The 15,905-nt window shown below is 30.9% G+C and overlaps 1 protein-coding gene across 2 annotated transcripts; it reads right to left on the reverse strand.

Moving 5' to 3' along the window:
* Positions 1-12,033: 12,033 nt before the first annotated feature.
* On the reverse strand, positions 12,034-15,689 carry LOC137835390 (uncharacterized). Of its 2 annotated transcripts, XR_011085083.1 has the most exons (4): positions 15,022-15,689; positions 13,163-14,142; positions 12,341-13,079; positions 12,058-12,257 (listed from the first exon to the last, which is right to left on the reverse strand). XR_011085083.1 is itself a non-coding variant. In XM_068643873.1 (3 exons), the coding sequence occupies exons 2-3, from the start codon at positions 14,129-14,131 to the stop codon at positions 12,405-12,407; spliced, it is 1,644 nt and encodes a 547-aa protein (XP_068499974.1). In that variant the 5' UTR covers positions 14,132-14,142; positions 15,022-15,606; the 3' UTR covers positions 12,034-12,404. The 2 variants fall into 2 exon arrangements, 1 of the variants encoding a protein (XP_068499974.1); XM_068643873.1 differs by having other exon boundaries at positions 12,034-13,079; positions 15,022-15,606.
* Between the last annotated feature and the right edge of the window lie 216 nt (positions 15,690-15,905).

Here is a 15,905-nt window from a genome sequence, read left to right on the forward strand (position 1 = left end):
TCAAGTCTCCCTCCAGACCTCACAGCTCTTTTTTTGAAACAATATTCCCCATAGTTAACCGAAAAATATGAAAAGAAGAAGGTAGTGAAGTTATTGGAAAAACTGAATTCTGATTCAAGTGTTTTTCGAAGTAATTTCATTCTTGGCTTAAATTTTGCGAAAACCCTCTTTAAACCATTCACCCCCCTCTAGTTTAAAGCCATACATTCTAACATCAAGAACACACACTACTCTTTAGCAAAACACATAGTTTTCATAACAACCCTATGAAACTGCACCACACCAAATCACACAAAAATACAATGTTCAGAGAAGAAGAGAGTATAATACACCTGGGTAAATCAAAGATTAAAGTTTAGAATTATAAGAAAACCCTATTTCACACTTGAGATGATCTAAAAGCTCTTTTAATTCTTTAAAACTGTTTTTTATTAATGTCTCTTTCTTGGTTAATGACAAATAGCGAAAACAACCTTTTTATACTTCAATCAGATGGTCAAAGTGTTTAAATCAAGAACCAAAATCAGTTTGAATCATTTAAAACATATTGGTACAACTTAATAGAACTTTGTTAAGGATTTTAGAAAAAAAACAGTTGAATTCTCGAAACAACCGGTTGAATTGGTTTGAAAACAAAGTCAAAACAAAGCCAAGTTTTTCAAACTCATTTTAAAATTCACTAAGTGTCAAACAACCAATTGAATCGACATTTCAATAGGTTGAATTTTCACACTCTTTAGAAAACTCATCTTTTTCAAAAGGATTAAGATTCAATTAACCTTGGATCATCTTAAAGAGTAGATTAACAATTCAAAGACTATTAGACACACATAGAAAACCAACAACACTGTCTTAAAGCATTCCTCTTGGATTTGGAGACATCAAAGCACCTTGTTCAACAAAAACTAGCATCATAGTCAATGTTATTATCCTCTGAGCATCTCTTATAGTGGTGAAAAGAAAAATAATTTTAGAATGAAAAATTGGGGGAAGTAGTCTCGTAACACCCACCTACACCCACACCTATAGATAAAGACATCATAGATGAGAAACAACAGGTGCTCCTTGTGATTTAACATATCCCATAGTATTCCAAGATTTCAAAACATTATTTTCAATTCTAGACCTGCATACTTCCCATTTTGCAGTATTTAACTTATTGAAAAACAAATAATAGATTTCTCATTCCTGCTTCGAGTGACCAATTGTAGCTTGGGTAATTGACAGAATCCTAGTAGGCAGAGCCTGTTGCAGTTCCAATATAGAATCGAAAGCCTCATTGGTTGAAGTCATCGAATCATATGTTATAGTTCCCTGCACATGTTCTTTCCTTTCAAATCCTTAAGATCTGCAACAAGGAGCGACAACATACCTTTGTGAGCATTAAATCATACTAATTTACTGCCTTAACAATCATATATATAAATAGATTACTGACATAAAGCCAAATAATTAATCAACGAAAAAAATAAGGCCTTTTTTACCAATTCCCTAAAGTTATTACAAGGTTGGTTAACGAGATTTGAGACACATAAATTAGATATTATTTTAGAGACTACAAATTTTATTGGTATGTAAAGTAGTTTCTATTATTGATAAGTAGTTTCTAAATTAGTATCTAATTATCTACCAAGGTTTTAGCTATCAACTCTAGAATCTAAATAATTGGTAGCTAAAACTTTGGTAGCTAATTAGATACCAATTTAGAAACACTAGTGCAGAAAATGCATTTTACAACGACATTCTAGGCCGGTTAAACAAGAATCGGTGTAAACAACAACAATTTAATTTTTATTTTTTTTGTTAGTATGGTATATTACACCGGTTGCAGCAGCCTATATATCTTCTTAGTCAATTCTTCAATCTACTATGTCAAAATTTTATTTTGAGCCAGAATTGCATCTGAAGTAATACAATCCAACATCCCATTCTTTGGCTCAATCTATCTATCATTATGGGTTTGATAATCTATTGATGTCAATGCATCAATAAACTTTGTTGCTTGTTCTACATCAACAACCATCAATGTACCACCAACTACAACATCTAGAAACATTTTTGTATCAAATTTGAGGCCATTATGAAAGATATTCAATTGTGCAATATCTTTGAACCCATGATTTGGTTCTTTTCTCAGCATCACTTTGAATCTCTCCCATGTTTCACAAAATGTTTTGTATTGTCTGAACATAGAAATATCAGATTTTGCTTTTATGTAGAGGGATAGTGGAAAAAAGTCTATGTAAAAATTTATCCTTTACATCTTTCCAACTGGTAAGGCTCTAATTTGGATGGGATTTTAGTCATTCCTTAGCTCTTCCTGCCATTAAGAAAGGAAACAAACACAGATAAAATTTTCAATATCACTTGATTGAAAGCCCATTGTCCCCACCAACTCATAGAATGTAGACAAATGTGTATATGGATCCTCATGGTGCATTCCAGTAAATTGATGGGTATTGATCAGATTGAGAAATGCAGGTTTCATCTCCAAGGCCTTAGTAGCAGGTATTGTAATACTAGAAAAGTGCCTTGACCCCTACTACATAGCATAATCTCCAAGTGCTCTTTTAGGTTGTGGGGAGTGGAAAAGTGGTTGAGGATTATTCTCTAATTTCTCCTTGTTTTTCTTTTTCATCCTATTCTTCTGAGCTGCCTTTTCAATCTCCGATTCAAACTGTAATTGGTCTTTGGAAACCTGTCCTCTCAATATCACATAAGACAACTCACTCCAGGATTAGCACAAGGAGTAACTACCAATAAAAATAAATTTTCAAAATTATAAAATTTAAAACAAATCAGAAAAAATAAAATAAAAATTATAAACAATTAAAATATTCACAATATTTACGAATTTGTACTCTAGAATTAAAAGTGTTCCCCGACAACAACGCCAAAAACTTGATGACTATTTTATGGCAAGTGTACCGTGTCAGAAGTAATAAATTTGTCCCTAAAGACGGATGTCGAACACATAAGGAACATTTGAATTCTCAAGTATAATATTCACTAAATAGAAAACAAAATGTAAAAGTTTGTTAGAAAAGTTGTTGTGTATGATGAATTTGCAATAATTTAAATAAAACAAAGTAAAAGATTTGTGTGATTCAATTGGAAAAATTGGGATTGGGGTTCATCCTTCTCACTCGTCTGTATTTTTACAAAAAGATTATAATATTCAATTTTGATTGATACTGATGCACATATAAAAAACATTCATATTGATTTCTCGTATACAAAATTATTGAGTCTCCTAAATATCAATTTCTCACATATTTATAAAAACTCCTTATCATTACGAACAAATGTTATAAAGAAATTAAGATTTCAAATAAATTCTTAGAAGTACTTTCTACTCAAATCTAAGGATCAAAATCATGAATAATTCAAGCTTTGAGAATAAAATGATAATATCAATCATCAATCAAGAACTAGAATATTATACATAAATATCACCACAATATATAAGAGTTTGAACACATTACTCCCAATCCCAAAGGGAAGAATTAGTCATTCATGTTGGTCATTACAAGCATGAAAGCAAGAAAATATGATCCAGGATGTTTCTCCTTGACGGTTGGCTCCTTTAGGTTTTTCTATCTCTTTCTATTCTCCGAAGTCTAGGATTATGCCTCACACCTTCTATTTAACTTAATTAGGCTTGGTCTAAGTGACATCTCGCTAAAGCGAGTTATTTCTTGCTTAAGCACGTTTGACGAGAAAAAAAGTCCAGCTTCAATAGAGTGAACTCGCTTGGGCGAGTTTCAAATGTTCCAACTTTCTCTTTTTATCTTGTCCATTCTCCATTAGCCTTTTCTGTTGAGCATGGGAGCTTTGATGTTTCAAATCCATGATGAAGCTTGAAGTTGTGCTGCTTTTGGTTTGGGTTTAGATTAGAATGTTTAGAATCTCTGTAAAGATCAGTTCTTGACACTTGCACAAAGCTTACCCAATCTGTTTAAAAAAGAAAAGTGTTTTTCTAAAGTAAAGAGAAAAACAATCGGTTGAATTATCGAAATAATCGGTTGTTTGTCACTTGGCTGGCTTAAAGGTTTTGAAACTGTTTTTGACTTGGTTATGTAACTACCTAACCAATTCAACCGGTTAAATCGTGTTTTCAACCGGTTGATTGTGACTTTCTCTAACAATTTTTTGAAAACCTGTTATTTTGTTTTGTGTGTGATCAAAACTACTTTGGATAATTAATGCTTCCTTGAATGGCTAGTTTTTAAGTGCTAAAAATATAGTCTTTCTTTCAAAACAAAAAACAACAAGTTTTTACACAGTTTGAAATCAAAAAGAGAGATTGAGATTAGTTTTTGAAAGAGGGATTGAGATTGCAAAATTGTTGTTAAGCTTTGCACTGGTACAAGATTTGATCATAGGACTTCCTGGTTTGTGTAATCTCGGGTGTTTTCTGTTCCTGTTGGTTGACTCGAAACGCCTTCGTACGTCTAAGTCACGCTCACATCCAAAGTCATTGCGTTTGCGTATGTTGTCCCTGTGATGAACACTTGAAACACAAAGACAATGGGCGCCCTAGCGGTCGTTTGCACTCTGATGCTCAAGTCAGTACTACGGTTAGGAAACACCAAAAACTGTATACTCTTGCTCTTGTGTGTGTAACGGCGCAAGAGGATTTTCCCCTGGCCAAGTTTGTTAACTTGCTATTTATAGACTGAAAACTAGGGTTTCCTGTTTACCTGAAATGGGCCTTTCTGATGGGCGGGCCTAACACTGTTGTTACCTTACTCTTGGGATAACCTAGCGCGTGGGGTCCCTAACTGGAGTGCAACCTCTGACGGGATGACCACCTGGATGCCTCCTCGAGCACCTGATTTCTGGGGTCACGCGCCTTTGAGAGTGCCCTAGCTGTTCACGTGCCATGCATGCAGCTCGCCACTGATTGCGACCCTTGCTAGTCATACCCTTCTAGTGGCTTTTATACTTTGTGTCACGCCTGAATGCATCGTCCACTCTACATGCATGGGCACTCGTGATCTAGGCTTCTCCCTTATTGATAACTGGTGTGTGATCTGGGATCCACTTCTCGTGGCCCATCTCTACTGTTTGGATCTCCGATGCCCGACCTCTCCACACTGTTTAGTGGCAAGTCGGTACATCCTGATGACCGATGTCTGACCACTCTCGGCTCCTTGGCGCACGTGTTTTGCGAGGTACTGGCCTGTGCTGCCCGTGGGACCCGCTTACGTGGCACCAACGTTACCAGTGGTTGGTCAACGCCCGGGGACTGGTCGATACATTTTCTATTCCTTTCATGATTCTTATAATTGTACTTTCATAAACTTGTAAGTGTGTGTGAAATCCTGCAAATTCATAGGATGTTCTAACTTGAAGTGTGTGGTGTTGCAAAGAGGGTGAGTGGGTTTTGTGGTTTTCAAGGTCACCTCTTTGTGGTTGTCTTTGGTGTAATATGTTAGTGATTACTAGTGGAACTCAAAGGTTTTTCTGAGAACTGGATGTAACTCAATGTTGAGTGAACGAGTATAAAATTTGTTGTGTAAATCTCTATATCTCTAACTCCTTATAACTATTTGTTTTAATTCTGCTTTTGCTGCTGATATAAACAACCGGTTAAAACGTGATTTTAACCAATTAAAATTCTGAAAACAGTTTATGTATCATTGGTTGATTGCTATCTTTAATTGCTTATATGTGATTGTTTGATTAAGGTTCATTCTTAATCAATCCTTGCGAAAATCTTTGACAAACAATTCACCCCCCTCCCCCTCTTGTTTAAGCCATCAATCCTTACATTTTCATCTCCATTTTCTCTTAGAATCCTGAAATTAACACAAATTTGGGAATAAATCGTTCATATTCAAGTTCAAATTCCTAAATTAGAGATTAAATAATAATTATTTTATCAATTAAAATCCATAAGTATTTATATTTTTATATGTTATATTATCGAATTATGACATTTATCAATCATCTCATAAAAATACTTTTATATGAGCCAAAAAATAAGAGACTATTTTGATTAGGTTCGTATTCTTCAAAGCACCACAACCTCTTACAGGAACAAAAAACTTTCCCACTTTATGAAGGAATTAGCACAATAACACCCTTTTAAACCATAACACCTATTTCTTTATGAGAAGAACAAGCTAAGTTAAAATCAAAGAAGTAATACATGAACACCATCCAATGAACATGAACATACAACTATTACTATTTGACTATTTTAAGACATTGAAGAGGACACAAAATCTAATCGAAGAAAGAAAACATTACAACAAACAAATTATTATTTGTGGAGAACTCAAGAGAGAATGTAATCACAATGTGCATATTGAATTCTTACTTGAAAGTGAATTTTTCATAAGAGTATGTTTGTTGGAAAAAGTTGCAAGGTAATATTAACAAATATGTATCTTTGTTAAATTAATAACACAATCCATTGAATAAAAAAAAATCATTAAATAGAAACTAACTTTAGAAACCAAAATAATCAGTTGATTAGCTAAATTAGAGATCATTCTATAAACTAAAAAAATTATTGGTATTTAAAATAGTTTACATTATTAATAAAAATTTATAAAATAACTTTTAAATTGGTATCTAACCATTAGCTACTAAAGTTTTAATTACTAACTACTTTATATTCTAAATTAATCTCTATTAGTATTTTAGGACCAGTTTAGAATCTAAATATTAGTTGCTAAAATCTTGATAGCTAATTGAGATACTAATTTAAAAACATTTTATAATTTTTTATTAACAATAGAAACCACTTTAGATACCAATAATTTTTTTAATTTTAAAATAATATTTAATTTAATCAATATAATGATTAATTATTTTTTCTCTAAATATAATTATTATTCAATTATTTTTTTTATAATTCATATATTTAGGTATCTCTGGGAGAAAAAAAGTAAGATGGAATTTAAGAAAGAAAACTATTTAAGAAACTATTTCTTTAGGATGGAAAAATCTCTTGTTTTAAAGATTTGTATGCCTTATCAACTCAATCTTATATATTTCATTGTATCATAGCGGATATATAACGGATAGGTCAGGAAAATCTTTCATTTTGGTATAATTTTCTAAAAAATTATTATAATTAATAAATTATAGAAAAGTTACAATAAAACCTTATTGGGAAGCATGATTTTATCTTAAAAAAGTGGTGTTCCACCAGCATAATTTCAACATTTTATTTTTATAATACAAAAGTCATATTTGAAATACATAATTTCGTTTCATATAATTTATTTTTATTAAAAACTTGCTTAGTAAATACGTATTTTAATTTTTTGAATGAAATTATATTTAGTTTTTGTTGTATTAAAGTCGTGTGTGCTTACCAAAGACTTCTATTTATAAAAATATAAATCATGCTTGCTAAGCATAATTTCAAAATAAAAATAAAAATTATGTTTACCAAGCAAAACTTCAATAAGAAAAATATATAAAACGAAATCGTATTATCGAACATGACTTCTGTGTTAAATATAATAAAATTAAAATTCTTCCTAATGACAATTTATCCAAATAATTTTCTTACAATCTTTCCACTGACTACTAATTTCTTTAAAACAATTCACATGGTGATTTTTTTCATGAAAAAGTATAAAGATATTTTGACTTTTATATCGAAAAGTATATGCTACAATATTAAAATATTAAAATGCATGCGACGATATTTATATAATTTTTAAATTAAGTTCTAAAATTTTATTCTTTAATATTTCATTTTAATTTTGACAATATTATCTTTATAAATTGTTAAAAAAGTTTGTTTGAATATATTTTTAAAAATTAAGTAACATAAAATTATTGGTGGTAAAAATATTAACAATAATATTTTTTATAATGATGTATTATTTAAACTTGTGAAAATGAAATTATTTAAAAATTAATTTTATTTAAATTTATATTGTTGAGTATAAGTTATTTGATTTATTTTTTAGAAAGAATAATTTTAAAATGTAATTTTATTTTAATTTTACTTTATGATAAATAATTTATTTTACTTTTAATCTAGGATAAAACTTTATTTTAATTTATATATTTTTTTTAAATCATTTTGAAATTTAAAAAAAAATTACATTATAAGTGAATTTAAATATTTATAATTTTAAATAATTAAATTACTTTAATAATTTTTATAATTTAAATTTATTTTAAAAGTTCCTATTTAAACAACATATTTTAATATAAAATATTTTATATTCTCTATAAAGATGTATTTTTCTCTAAACATTATCCAAGAAAACTATTAGAGTGTTTTTTAAGTCATTTTTTATAAATACTTTTATGAAAATATACTTTTTTATAAATTAAAAAAAGTAAAAAATAAAAATTTAAAGAAACAGAATTTTTATATATTAATTTATACTTAAACTAATTTTATTTTATATATTTCTTTTATTTTCTTTTTATTTTTTTAAGAGAATTTATTAAAAAAAAACTTATCGAAATATAACATAAACATATTTTGTTGAAATGCCTCCAATTGATTTGCAATGCAATTTTTTTATTAAAGATTAAATATTAATATAGTTATAGTAGTCATAGGACATTACAATCGTGGACATTTTTCTTTGATATGCTTAAATGGAGTAATGGCAATAAAGAAATTAATAAAAATTACCAAAAAAACAAATAAAACCTCAAAAACTATTCATGCAATTCTTTTAATCTGAGATCGTAATCTAACTCAAAATAAAATCATCATAAATAAAATATATATTTATCGAAATAGTTAAGTCTTACTCGACCGAGACCACGAATTATTTCAATTTACTTTTGTAAAACAAAAAAAAAATCCAGCAACAGAAATTTGAATCTGAGAATTAATACTTTAGAGTACAATTATATATTGAATGATGAATTATTTCAGTTTAGTTTTACAAAACAAAAGGTTCTATAGCAACAGAACTTTGAACATGTCAGAATTAAATCAACCTACTTTATAATTTGAGTAGTATATATAAAATTAAACATATCCATAGATCATGTTTTGTTGAGTTCACCAAGTTAACAACAAGATTTAAAGTAAGGTTGCAGTTGCAATCATAATTTCAATTTCATCTTAATTATTAATTAACAGTATATGGAACAGACAAAACCTTGTTGCAATAGAGATGTATATGATTATGAGAGTCTCAAAATTTTGAAGTTGTGACCGAAAATGTAATCTCACAAATCATGGTTTAAAAATTTGATCTAACCGCCGCCTCCGTCGCCACCGCCATCACCACCGAGTCCACTTATGCGACGCTCTGATTTTCGTGAATGCGCAGTGCTACCACCACCATGACGGCTGGTATATCTACTTGAAGCACGAATTGGTGGTGGTGCTCTTCGTGCATGTTGGTCGTAGGAATCGTCAACCCCACAAGAAAATATGATCATTGATATAAGCATAAGAGACAGAAAAATGATTCCCAGCAAAAATAAGGTCCCTGAGTTATACCTAATTACTTCATCTTGGTAGCCACCATGAAACATTGCAAGGAATTCTCTAGCCATCTTTCACTAATTAATGGGACCTTCTCTTTCTAAACCCTCCTCATCTCAAACCTAGCTACCATTAACGTCCGCAAAAGCTTCCAGAGTTTATACTCTACAAAACTACTACAATGGTGCATACAAAATTAGTAAACCCTACTGTTGCTACAACACTATTTTATAGATCAACACTTCAGAAAAACAGAAACTGCATTTCAAGTTCAAGCAACAAAACAGGATTCAGATCCTGAAAATTTCAAGATCTCAGCAAGAAAAACACAAAGATCCTGAAATTTTGGCGGAGAACCGGACAAGTTTTGTAACGTGAACCGTTATTAAGGAAGAAGATGAACGGTTATAATGTTATGCAAAATAATCTAAAATATCAATATTTTTATAAATTGTAGTTGTTCTCTAAACTATTTTATATTTGTTGTTTCAGTTATAAAGTTTATTGTTGACATTTATAAGAATGAATTAAAGTTTAACTTTTTTTATAAATTTGACATTTATATCAAAACAAAATTTTGCATTTATATCAATACTAAACTATTTTATATTTTCAAAAAATTGCATGATTTTTATTTGTCAATATTATGAAAAGGTAGGAAAGGAAAGTGATGAAAACAAAACTACTTCTTCTTATGAAGCAAAAATAAAATTCATTAAATATATTAATATTGAAAAAATAAAAGGTTGTTTCTTACTGTATCTCCATAGTTGTTTTTTTTAACTCCATCCTTCCTAAAATACCAAAAATATTTTTTATTTTATTGATGTTTTCAATTTTGGAATGAATAATAAAAAAATTAGTCTGAATTATGGAATCTGAAATATAAAATATTTTTAAATTATAGAATCCATAAAATTATGAATTTTGTAATTTGAAATGTGCTTTTTTTTTAAAGAAAAAAATATATATTTTAGATTATAAAATCTGAAAGATATTTCTAGATTCAGAAATATATTCTAGATTTTATAATTCAAAAGCTGCAATTAGAAAAATATACACTTCCAAATTATAAAATTCAAAATATATATTTTTAAAGACAAAATGATCTTTCGTCTAACTTATAATGTGACAGATAAGTTATGGAGGTACACTAAGAAACACCCAAATAAAATGGGCAATTACTTCCTGCACCATATCACTGCACCAAATTTTAGTATGAAAAGATGAAAATTTCCTTAGATAAAATAGGAGTACATATAATGTATGAACCCCCTTTTCCAAAATATATTTCCAGATTTATTATTTTTTTAACAAATTTTTTTAATTGCAGATTTTTTTATCTAGAATGGAATTTTGATTTTTTTTTTTTGGATTTTTATTTCTAAAACACAATAATATCTTCCAAATCTACTTTTCTAGAATGTATTCTTTTCAATTCTTAATTTTCATTTCCAAAGTAAATGACATTTTTCAAAAATTTAAAACTATATAAGGAGAAGGTTAAAAAAGATTGAGTGCGAAAAGAAATAACCGATTCTCCCTATACCATATCAATTCAGACCTACACTCAACACACTGACGTGAAATGTCCGTTTTGTTCTTAATGATTTTAAAAATTTGCCTTCCGGATATATAAATCCGAAACTAATATGTCACTTCTAGATTTCACCATCCGGAAGCTTACTTGGACAACATAAATGACCTTCTGGATGTCAAGATCCATAAGCAAACATAAATGAGTTCTGGATCTTAATCATCAATATCATTTACAACACACCATTCCGGATATAAAAATCTAGAACTCATAACTCACTTCTGAATATGATCATCTGGAAACTTAAATGAAATAAAAAATGACTTTCTAGATTTCAAAATCTAAGAATGTATAAAAATCACTTCCAGATTTGTGCATCAATAAACAAAAATAAAATCAGAACAATGTTGAATTTTAAATTTTATGATGGATGCATGTTATAAATGATATGCTGAAGGGAGAAATTGTCAAAGAATTTGCCAATAAAATGGTATGGAGGCAATTGGCCCACACACTAAGTAGATCCACAAGTGGCAGACGAGGGTAAGAGAAATAAGAAAATATATATATATATATATATATATATATAATTAGAGTGATAAATAAAAGTTGTCATACTGTGTAGTAAAAAGATTGGTTATTAGCTATTTTAAACTGCCAACGTGTTAAAACTATAGATGGAGTTAATTTTAAATAAGTGCAGTATGATTATTTTGATTCAAAGTAAATCGATAAAGGAATAAATGTATATTAGTCTATTTTCTAAAAATAATATGAGAATAAATTTGGTTCATATTTGGTACATTGTTTTATAAAAAAATGTACGAATTCGCTTGCATAACTATCAGTACGAATTCACTTGCATAACTATCAGTACGAATTCACTTGCATAACTATCAGTATAATTAGTTCTGCACAATTTTTTTTGAATTAATTTTACACACTAAATTTTACTTGAATGGCAGAGAATTGAAGTGCTGCCCTAGGAGATCCACAATTTCAAATAGGTTCCAAGTCTGAATGCATGAATGTTAATTACACGAACAGATCGCGTTAAAGATTCGTGTAAATGACAGATACAACTTTTATTGAAACAGTATATTATTACATTATTAAAAAGATACAAAAGGCTATAGTGATTTACAGAGTCACCTCATCATGGGTATAAAAGCAAAGGGGAACACCCAACCAGAAGGATAGGAACATAGAAAACTAATGCAAAAATTACATCACCAAAATTGTTGTATCCATAAAGTTCAAGCTTCTGATATAGGTGTTTGGTATTTCCTGAAAAATTGAGGGATTTTATACTTTGATTTCCTACATAAGAGTTACACAAAACATGCACAAACAAAGAATTATCAGATTACCTCAGGGAGCTGCAGATGACAATGATGTACATTGGAAGATTTAACATTTGCTTCCCACTTAGGCTTAGGGTACAATGATGTTGTCTTGGAAGTGACATTTTGCATGAAGGTTTGCAATAAGGCTAGACCCTGAAGTCATGTTCTTTTTGGAAATGGTAGGTAAAGTGCGCTTAAGCCAAGACTCTGATGGAGCTTTTAGTGAAGGTAGGACAGTAGGAAGTCCAAAACAGCTTGCACCAGATGTTTCTTGGTGACCTGACTTTGTAAAACGTTGGCTTTCTAAGTCAATCTTACCATCATTTCTCACCTTTGAGCTATCCAAAGAACATTCTTTATCAACCCATTTGGCTGATAGTTGGCTCTTCAAATCAACTTCTGAATTTTGATTGAGGCTATTAGAATTTTTTCTCCTGCTATACCCTTGACTTTCTGAATTTATCTCCTTACATCCAATCATTTTACAACTTGAATCTACTGAAAGATTGTTGTAAACGCCACTATCTCTTCTAGAAGTCTCGTAATCACCCCCTATGGTACTGGTTTCAGACGTGACCTTGTGTACAGAATCTACATACATTGTTTTCTCATGAACTTGGCTTTCATAATCATCATGTTGAGTGCTCTCACAGGATACTATTTTGCTGCAACCTCTTTGATTTGGATCAGTGCCATGTTTAGATTTTACAAGAATATCCAAAATCTCTTTTTCTTCTGTAAAGCCACAGGTAGTTCTAAGTTGCTGCAGAATAAGAAAATAAATAACAATTAACCGCACCTAAAGTGAAATAATAGCAAAGAAAATAGATAGAGACAAATTAATACCCCTTTTGTAGATCCAATGTGAGAAGCACCTGATTTTGCTTGCATTCGATGAGCTGCATTTCTTTGAACCTTATCCATTCTTAATCCAGGTATTGGATTCAAAAGACAGAACCGAGGAAAAAGCCCACAAGTAGTAGTTGTGTATCTTTCAAATTCATTGCAGTCATCACTTTCATTTTCACTTTCTTCCCTATCAATATCTTGAATGTAATTTCGCAAAGCTTTTGGCCTATGCTGATTAAGGGGATGTGAACTTTCTTCATTCTCTTCTCTCTTTTTCTGTTTTTGTTGTTCTTGTCCAACAAATGCCTTCTTGTACACATAATGTGATGCCCCAGATGCACTTGCCTTTGCTGCAGGCAAGAACCTATCAATCCTGAAATCACGAGCTTGTTGATGATCACTTGAGAAACTCCCATATGATTGAGCCTCTTGTTCCTCCCAACCAGTCACCCTACAGCTCACGAAGAATGACTCACTCCTGGAAAGTGTGTCATGAGCGTCTTTATAGGATTCACCTCCATCATCTGAATAAGAACTTTTCTTCTCCATATTTTCCTCTTTTGAATATTTTGCTACTCTTTTATCCAAAGATGCAACCCTTTTAGAGTTGGAAAGGGTGCTTCCAGTTCTCATCTCAGAAACTGATTGTTGCTTGATTTCTGATACTCTCCCAAGTGGGGGAGTGACGAAGGGAGGCTGCTCAGCAGCTTGTGCCTGTAACTGGCTTTCATCTTTGGGTTTTCCTGGGGCTTTCTCCCATACAAAAGGAACCGTTCCACCATTCCTCACTGGAACTGACTTTAACTCTGATTGGTAAGTGGGAGGACGTGGAAGTCTGGCTAATGAGTTATTAGTTTTGCTTCTGCGGTCTGTTTCATTGGCCACTGTTGATGAGAAACGCCTCACTGATAAAAGTGGCTGGTTAAAATTCAACTGCTTTTCTTCCATTAGATCTTTGAGTATCATAGAATTAGCTTCTGTGAAACAGCAAACAACAAACTACATTTAAACTTAGCCTTTTCAGCAACACGTGGAAGAAAAATACACTCACATTATTAAGAATTCGAGAGTAATTTTGTATCAGAAGTAGGGAATAGAACCACTGAGCACAAAATGGCTTATATTTATAAAAGTGGTTTATTCTTTGGATGAACTAATCCATAAGAAGTTTTAGAAAAGAAAAATTTAATTTGTTTTTCTAGAATTCCTTATGATGAAATTCTTCCAAATACACAAGCATAGATGTAGTTGAAAAATTGAAAGAAAACCATTGCAGCAGAACCCAAAAAAACCTCTCACAGTACTGCTTAATGGATAATCAGCATTTGAAAATGAAAAACGATAAATATGATATAACTAAAGAATCATGCATTTAATACAAAAATATGTGCTAGTCTTTGGAAAGAAGAACTATAGTCAATTAAAAGTTGGAGATAAATAAAAGTGAAATATAAAAAAATATTGTCGCATTTAAATTGCTGTCACAGTAGCTGTTCCAGTTTTATCGTGATCCTTGATATGGCAGGAAATTGATCATAGTTATAGTTTTGTCGTGGTCCTTGACATTGCAAGAAATTGCCAACAAATATAGCTGATATGACGGCAATTACAATCAAACCAGACCATCAAAGAAACAGAAATTTCAGTTTTATCAGTTAGGCCAAGGCCAGCATTCATCAAAAGCAGTCACGTCGATCAAGAACTAGGACCAAGAAAGTTTTGATGCTTGCATTAGAATAACAAAGAAACATATTTTCATTTTCTGTATAAGATTCACTGTGTCATTCATCACCATGTACGAAACCAAGAAACACATGCACACAAGAAAACAGAGAGAAAAAGTTGAGGAAAAGAACCTTGGAAAGAAAAAATGAGTCGGCCGAGGAATCAACTCACTTTCCTCCTTTGGAAAGCTAGTGAATAAGACCTGCAAAGCCGGTAGAGAGAATATAGAAGCAGAAGCAATTTCGTGTCTTGCACAAGGACATCAGATAAAGAAGACAAAGAAAGAAAGGAATTGCTTTTAGAACAACACATAAACTATATTGTACGCTTGTGTTTATTACTTTTGCAGCAGAGGTGAGTAAATCCTTCTCTTCTCTCTATCTAGTGTAGCATTGAATTTGGTGTGGAAAAAGAAATTATAAAGTGCAAGCACGTACGTTATGATCATTTCATGTTCCTCGAGACTAGCAATTATTTTATATCAGGGGACACATGTGTGGGATCATGTGACAGAGAAGCCAAATCAGGCATAACCATGACTCTGGTACATATCAGTACACAAAAAATGGCACTCTACTATGCATGAAAATAGTTGAAAATGACAAAAAAAGGCCAACCCTGCTTCACGTGTTCGATTCTTGAGGGAAGAACAATGTTTGTTAGAAACCTTGGTGAGAATAAGAGAGATAGAAGATAGAGGAAATTTAATGAGTGATGTGATTCAATGTGATGAGAGATGAAAAGATATGGAACTCCTATTTTCTTCTTCCTTCTGTTTATTTTCTTGCTAATAGAAATTAGGAATATGCTAAATCCAAATCTGCGGTATAAGTTTTTGTTATGTGACTGATTGTAATAAGGAAAAGAAACCCACGCACAAAGTAAATAACATATGCTAAAAACATTATTCTTTCATCCACATATTATATTTAAAATTTTCCTTAATTAAACAAACCAACTAATAATTTAAAAGTATATCGATATTGTTGTTTTAAAAACCGAAAAATCAAATATT

The sequence above is a fragment of the Phaseolus vulgaris genome, chromosome 5 (assembly GCF_051622355.1).
Source record: "Phaseolus vulgaris cultivar YP4 chromosome 5, ASM5162235v1, whole genome shotgun sequence".
NCBI classification, from domain to species: domain Eukaryota; kingdom Viridiplantae; phylum Streptophyta; class Magnoliopsida; order Fabales; family Fabaceae; genus Phaseolus; species Phaseolus vulgaris.

Excerpts from the sequence above, each read along its gene's own strand:
- LOC137835390 (XM_068643873.1), bottom strand. The coding sequence starts at position 14,131 with ATGATACTCAAAGATCTAATGGAAGAAAAGCAGTTGAATTTTAACCAG. Across the intron at positions 13,080-13,162 it reads ACATTGGATCTACAAAAGGG|CAACTTAGAACTACCTGTGG; the intron begins GTATTAATTTGT and ends CTTATTCTGCAG.